This window comes from Rhinolophus sinicus, linkage group LG01 (assembly GCF_036562045.2).
Source record: "Rhinolophus sinicus isolate RSC01 linkage group LG01, ASM3656204v1, whole genome shotgun sequence".
Lineage (NCBI taxonomy): Eukaryota > Metazoa > Chordata > Mammalia > Chiroptera > Rhinolophidae > Rhinolophus > Rhinolophus sinicus.
In genome coordinates this window covers 41596320-41604551 of record NC_133751.1, presented here as the reverse complement: position 1 = coordinate 41604551, position 8232 = coordinate 41596320, and the positions used below count along the sequence as shown (strand labels likewise).

The 8232-nt window shown below is 32.8% G+C and overlaps 1 protein-coding gene across 5 annotated transcripts in view; it reads right to left on the bottom strand.

Moving 5' to 3' along the window:
- Nucleotides 1-371: 371 nt before the first annotated feature.
- Nucleotides 372-8232, bottom strand: part of NAALADL2 (N-acetylated alpha-linked acidic dipeptidase like 2) — a 1208457-nt gene continuing 1200596 nt past the window's right edge. For all 5 annotated transcript variants that reach the window (XM_074328105.1, XM_074328114.1, XM_074328118.1 and 2 more), the window contains one exon: nucleotides 372-8176. In XM_074328105.1, coding sequence (XP_074184206.1) covers nucleotides 7978-8176 — 199 coding nt within the window. In that variant the 3' untranslated portion in view covers nucleotides 372-7977. The remainder of the gene's footprint in view (nucleotides 8177-8232) is intronic.

Below are 8232 nucleotides of genomic sequence, written 5' to 3'. Positions count from 1 at the left end.
ATCCACTACATCAGGCAAATAGACATGCCTTTCTGTGTGACACACAAATGACAGCATTTTTTTAGAGCAAATTTGAGAAACAAAACTCCTTAGCACTGGAGTTGATATAGATGCTGTTACTTGATGTGGAACTTGGCACAAAAGGCAGATCTAAATGCCCCAATGTGAGAACTGCATGTTTGAGAAAAGAATGGAAGGCAAAGAAGAAAAAGATGATAAAGCCTTATAGAACGTTTCCTGAACAAGGCTCATTCTTGTTTGAGTGAAAAACACATTACATAAAGATAATTCATTAATGATACATAGTAATAACTAATTCATTTTGCATATTTAAAATAATATATATCTTAGGACAAAACACAGTATGGCAATGATTTTCACCTGTATTTAATGTTTTTTAAATGGGTGTTTTAAACATTACCATTTCACTGTACATACTCATTGCATTTAGAATTAGAACATATTTCTTAAAACATGCCTTCATTTCATAGTACTATGTTTGTAATTATGTGCAAATATTTAAGCAAGTGAAATATAAAATATTCACTCATATTCTTAATGCATGTGGTATCCCAGTAAAAATTTTGTCACTCCAAATCACAACATACTTTCCTAAATAAGCTGCATATTGAGTCATTTGAGTAATACATAAAAAGTTGTAAAATAAATTGAGATCACACTTAGCCTAAACATAGAACACACTAAATTCCTGATAGGTATCCATACATTATAGAAATTAGACATTCAACTCTATAATTTAAAAACTACAGACACATGCTTTTAAATCAATGTCATTAAAATTAATCACAACAGAGACAATAACCATGAAAATATTTTTACAATAAAGATTTCCAAATCACAGATGATAATCAAATTATTTTGAACAATATTCGACACTATAACAATTCAGTGTGATTTAGTCATTGGGACACCCCATGAGAGATATTTGGTTTTAATCAAAGCAAATTTAATTGGTGAGATTGCCCTCCAAATTTTATCCCAAGTTAATTTATATATCTCCTGATCATCATCATAATTTATTTTATGGCTGTCTTTTTAATTTTTATACAACTGAGAAATTTTATTTATTATATAATTTTATATGACTAAATATTGCTACACTGCAGACATGATTTTAAAAATGCATGGTATATATTAACATCCCAAACATATACATGAAACTATTATTAAAATTATGTGTTGATTTTTGTAGATGTCTATAAAAACAAATAAGCCCTTCAAAATGACCTAGAAAACTATTTTTCTTTTTGGAATACAATTCTATTCATATTCTCCAAGTAGCAAGTGAGAATGCATGGGATGTATCTGCCATTAAACCTTTATGTGTGAAATATAAATACGAAATCACCTAACAGAGTCCTATTTCAGCTTCTGAATGGAATAATTTGTAACATCTTTGAAGTCCAATCATGTGGGCTACACTTAGCCACCTGGACATTTTCTTTCCTGCAGACAATTTGCAATGGTGTAGGAAAATATTTTGTTTGTTTATTTCTTGTTAAATAGATATGACAAAATTATCTTTATAGAGTGATAGCATTTTTTATTTTTATTTTTTACTTTCAGAGTAAGGTAGTCCATTTGCAGCAGCTTGATATAAAGGTAAACAAATAATAATTATTAATATTAATGAAACACTATAGCACATACTGAAAGCATGATTCAACAATGACTAAGAATTTCAAAAGAGAAAACACTCCAAGTAGTGTCCATCTGCATTGTAACATATTGAATAAAGATTCTTGGAAGAAGTTGGAGAGTTATACTTACTGAGCAGTCTAGACAATTAAGTAATTACACAGTTTGATTGAAAAATATATGTGGTTCATTAAAATAGAGACTCTAGCTCTACTTTTCTAGCTCAGCTTCTATTCACATGCCAAATTTATACTTTAATTAGAACAAAAGACCGACATTAACTTCAATGCAACCTAATAATTCATAATAATGATTGTATATTAATCTCTTGAGCTTGCTGGAATATAGCACATGACATATGGCATAGTATAGGCACCTGTGTGGTCCTTTGAGGACTGAGGTGGTACATACTCATTAGCCCTTGGAAAATAAAATCTGTCTCCCTCTGAGAAAAGCTACTTCAGTGTTTATTGGCTTAAGACATCAAAGGAATTAGACAGAATACTGTTTGGCTCTGTCTACACTCATTAAAGCTTTGTCTAGATGTAGGCACTGTATCAACTGCTCCTGAGTTAATTCTTGACAGAATCCTGCTGAAGAGATTAGAGTAACCATGCATTTCTTTGGCTTCAATGATTGAATTTTGGCAAAAAACATAAAAATTACGATTTTGGTTAAAGAAAATGATATAACTATATACTTCAAACAGACAATAATCTAACCAGATACATTATTAAAATTTGAAGCAGCTTCTTTTTCTTGAATGCTATCTAAAAGTGCCTCAATTGAATCATTTGCTTTGTAAATTCAGATACAATCTGAATATGAGATTATAAGTGTCATTAAGAAGTAGGTCGCCTCACAACGAGCAAGATCTCTAGATTCTTGGCAGTCCCAAGTATGCTAAAGGTACCTCAGTGCACATCTTCGAAGGATAATGTAAGGTATTATGGAAATAAGACATTGTCTGATTTACAGATAAATGAATATTGAGACAAATAGATCTTAAAATTATTTTATCAGGGAAAAAAATAAAAGTAAATTTAAAAAGCTCAAGCTCATCGCTAAAGTACATCTAGTAAGAAAAAAAACAGAAAATTGAGTGGCCATGGTGATGACCAAAAGAGGTTAGATTTTAAAAAAATTATTTGCAACTGTTCTTTTAAATTCATGTCACTTGAAACTTTGAATTGCATAAAACAAACCGACTTAACTGAAAAATATTTGCACTTTAAATAGAGTGCTTAGAACTCTGTGAAGTTTTTAAAAAAATCTTTCAGCATAGCAGATTCTAATGAGGCTCTTTGAAGCTAGCAATTTAAACTCAAGGAAGAAATATAGATTCACTATTGCAGCTAGGCAGAATATTTCTCTCCAATATCACATTGCTTGTTTTTATCCACTGAGTGGCCTCTGTGTTCCTATGATGGAACTATTCTGTTGTTGATATATTTACTGGAATATGCGGACCCCTTTCCCTTCTGATAAACACATGGATTGGCAGTTTAAAATAATTCCTTCCTATTAAGAGACATAGATGGATCTTGAAAACATCATGCTAAACAAAATAAGTCAGAAAGAAAAAGTCGAGGACCATATGATTTCACTCACATGTGGGATGTAGAACTGAAAGCAACAAACAAACAAGACCACCAAAAACTCATAGACACAGACAACAGCTTAGTGGTTACCAGAGGCTCAGGAGGGAGGGAGGATGGTAGAAGAGCAAAAAGGGGGTCAAATATATGGTAATGGAAGGAGAACTGATAATGGGTGATGGACACACAATGCAATATACAAATGATGTATCATAGAATTGTACACTTGAAACCTATATAATTTTACTAACCAGTGTCACCCCATTAAATTTAATAAAAAAGAGAATGTGTGACTAAAACACATTTAAATAGCCTAGTAAATCAAATAGATGACAATATTCTACTCTCAGAGAAAACTTAATTTTTGTAGCAATTATACATTACACATACCACATGATGTCTCATGAGAACATTTTTGGCTATGTCTACCAATTTATTTATTATAGTTTTTCATTTGAGGCAAAGATGCTGATTCATCATTAGGCAGATGATAAATCACCATTTATTTTTGTACCATTTATCTTTCCAGTGGGGAAACCTACTGTATGCTCTCTGTATATATCTATTTAATTTAAAATGTGAATTAGCTATTCAGAGTTTTTGAGGCTGATATAAAACTGTGGTTGTCAATCCCAGCACATGCTTTTTTTTCAGTGAAATTACACAGGCATTTTGAGGAGGAAATTGTGTGACATGTAGCTTCTATTCTCTTTTTACTATTTTACATCTAGTTGCCATGATATTCTACAAAGGTGCATTTATTTTTAGTGCTCTTATAGATATCTTCCAATTTATGTACATATGTACACCATTGTTGGGGTAGGTCGGCTACCATCATAAGGAATGGTGCAATTTCTTTCTTCAAACTCCTTCATTAACCAGTGAAGTGGCAGACTACACTGTCCGATCAGTTATGCAGAAATATGTTAAATTGTCAACTCTATCAGTTTCTATAATTAAACAATTCTGATGTTTTCTGCAGCTCTCGTTGTGAAGTACATGGGACTTGATACCAGAGGGCCCGGCAGAGAAATATACTTCAGCCATTTTTATTAGCTGTGGAACTTTGGGTAAGTCACTTAACCAAGTTTCCTAATTTTTTAAAAATAGATTGTTGTGCTGTTTCAATCAGTAAAAACAAATATGTGCAAAAGTCTTGAACAATGCCTGACATGTTGTAGGCACAGATATTAGCTGTACCTGCATCCCCTTTTTTTGAGAAATACAATGGTTATTCTCTTTCTCTCTCTTTTTAATGGTACTATTAATAGCAAAGCTTTATGTATCTCTTGTTACTGTGACTCTTCAATTTTTTTAAAATCTATATTGTCAACTGATGCTTTCTCAGGACCTAGGATTAATGTATGTTAGAAATTCTTAAATTTCAGTGTTCATAATGATCATCTGGGAAATCTTTCTGCAGATGAAGATTCTTAGGCCTTACTCCCCAAATCCACATTTGAGAAACATTGATTTAGATTGCTGATTTAATACTGCATTAAAATATGCTCTCATAAAAGCATTTAACTCAATGCTTTCCTTCCTGACTTCTGGTGTCATGTAGAAACTCTGCCCACTTCCCCCTGCCCCCAAGCACGCAGTTCTTTGCCTGGATTTCCTGGCACAGTTTTTATTGGTCAGGTACAGTCAGAGAATGAGCTAGTCCTTAATTAAAACAGTGATTCCAGCCCATACAGCATCTGATAGAATGGACGGTTGCATAAGATGCACTGGAAAAGATTATTTATAACCGTAGCATCTCAGGGAGAGAGCTGGATTTACTGCATGAGAAAGCAGTGAAGCTTAAATTCCAGTAGTGCTTTTGCTACTATGGTACTTAGATATGTGACAATAGCCAAGTTTCTTAATCACTTTGGCTTCAGTTCCTGCATCTGATGGGCTGATGATGTTTTCCCTGGTAGAAGGTAAGACCGGAATGTCTCTTGGGTTTCCTTTTGACTCCAGAATCTATGCTTTTTCACAAAGGACAGTATCCCATGTGTAACCTTCCTGAACCCAAGTTCCAGTGGTATGAATTTGCCACATTTTCTTGGCAGAGTAACCATTTATGAATTATGTCATGATATAATTCTACGTACCGTAGGAAGGATTATGAGAATTATCAGACACTCAGATAGCTCATCAACAATTGAAATCTACTACTAATTCACCAAAAAACACTTGTTATTAACTTGCATAGTATTTTATTTACTTGGATCTATTGGGTGGAAATTAATTATATAAATTTGGAGGAACCCTGAGGTATGAGACCATAGCAGTAATATTCCTAGTTAAGAGGTTTGTTGCAGTCAAAGATGTAGCACTGCATCTATAGAACTGGTGGACATTCGTTGCTTCACATAATCTCTTCAACAGACTAATAAAAACATGTTAATCCACAGTTAACTTCAGTTTTCAAATATCAAATACCATATAATTTAGAAGTGAAGAATACATAATACTGTGATTTTTAATTTGTGCATGTGGTAACTAGGTAACTAGGTAACTACGTACACAATCATTAAACAAAAATGTACAAACAAAAATATTTTGTGTTTTCAAAGCTCTTATAGACAAAGGGAGTGAATTTACCTAGGATTTTGTTCTAAACTGTCAAACTGATAATTATTTATCTTTGCTTTAACTTCAAGTCCAAGTGAAAAACTGGAATTAACACATTAAAGCTTCATTAAATATTTAAGATCCTTTGGTAAAAGGTAGTCTATTCTTTGGCCAATACATGTCTGTATGTGTACTCCCACCTCTTTTCTGTTGTTGGTTTTTATGGAGCAAGAAGGGGCACTAAAGCTGAGGTATGCAGGAGCCTCGTCCTCTTAGCTCTTTTCTGCAGGCACTCCTCAACATGGCAAATGCTTTCAAACAAACAACTATATTGAAATAAAAAAAAAAGAAGAAGAGGAAGAAGAAAAAGAATAAAGAAGAAAAAGTAAGGTAGTTTCATTTCCCATGAAAAATATGTGCACACAAGCAATTCAGATGAAAATGGATTTCTGCTTGAATTATCTAGCTAATTTCCTCAATTCTCTTCTTTGCTTTGAGCATATAAACATTACTTATGGTAAACACATCTGACCCTTATAAATCGATTAGTCAATACTGATTCATTTCTTCCCCTCAACTTTAGGTTTCCTTTAAACCAAGATTAGGCTTATACTCATCCATGATGAAAAGCAAAGACTAAGATATACAAGAAACTGTCAGTACGTTGCTCTGGAGGTGTACAACAGGAAAACATGTTTGAACGTTGTATTAAGTAGAGGGGGAGAAAAAAATCACGTGAAATAGTCTGAAGATATATTTCCTAAGGGGATTTGCTTTATCCAATATTAGAAGAAAAAATACCAAATCAATTTCTAAGGGCAAGCTAAAAGTTTAAACTGTCACCTAACAGAATTCTAGGGTTTCCGGGAATAATAAATGCCAGAGCCATTCAAGGACGATGTCAGTGTGAAAAGTTTCATTTTCCTCATGAGAAAAGAATTGAAGTGTGGGAAAGACATGTTCTTATATTAACACTATCTTATCTGCATAAAATTTGGAACCTGAATATCATGTACGTTTTCATCTTAGTCACAATTAAGGATAAAGAAGGAAAAAATATCAAAAGTTTCCCCATAGAATTAAGAAGCTTTTTTTCATTGACTAAAACAACTATTTCTTTCATAAGCCTTTTTGTCAGTGGCAGAAGTGGCAATTTAATGCTTTTTAAGACATTTGGGATTTTCAAAGAAAAATCTTTGCTACTTTCCTGCAGAAATTATATGCCTTACAGAAAAGAGTTTCTGTGAAAAGTGCCTCACAGAAAAGAGTTTCCGAAAAGATACAAGAAGGAAAAGCAATGTGAGATGCTTTAATTTTAGGGTAGCTCTGTTTCAGTGCTTCCAAAAGAAACAACACAAGAAGAAATAAGAAATATTTTCTCCCTCATTGAACATATATCACTTCAGAAACTTTTACAAAATCAACTGAGGCAAATTAGAGGTTTCAAAGCAAGTCACCTTTTAAGCTGTTAGGAAAAAAAAAAAAAAAATTGCATTTAAATTGCTCTATACAGCTACCTTGAGATTTTCCCCTGGAATGTTTATGGCTCTTTTTTCATTAATACTTAAAAAAAAATATGATTTCATAACCAGTGTATTACTACATCTAGTTGTGTTACGAACAGGCACTTCATTTCATAAAATAGAAACATTCAAAGTGGTTTTGGTCAACCAATCATTCAGTCAGAATACTTGAATTCTTCATATTGAATACTTAATAGTGAAGTTAATCTGAAACCATATCAACTCTCCATTTCTATTACAGAAACTCGGTCATTAATAGCTCTAACATAGGGAACAACTTCTGTTCCTACTTATTTTATCCATAGGAGCAAAAATTGTCCAAAACTTCTTGAAACTTTTCCCCCCAAATATTTTATATATATAAAAATACAGCAGATTTATTTTTAATAGATAAATCATAAGCATTATTTCAATAACTTGCTTTTGCATATTCAGAAATGCAGATATAAGAAAATATTAAATGTGCAAAATGCTCTGTTTATATGTCCGTTAAAAAATACAATGTGATATAATAGCTTTAGATTGGTATAAAAAGCCATTTGGGGGAAAACGTCTTCAATGTCTGAAAATCTGGTCAGATTAGAGCTTTTGCTTGAGGAATTGTAAACAAACTTTTTAAAATGCCGAGAGTTTTCTCAGTTCTTTCCAAGCAAGACACTCTCGAACACATCAAGTCCTGCTTTGAAGTAAACCTGAGCTGAATTAATGCTGTGCAACACCTCTGACATGGCTTCTTGAAGGGTCTCATTTGATGCAAGTGACTTGCAGTGCTCCCAAGCCTCCAGGAGTATTGAAAACTGGCTTGTCTTCTCATCCAGATGGTATAGGATGTTTCTAAAAAGAAATATGAAATGTGTAAATGGTTGATGCACAATGCCATTTTCATATTG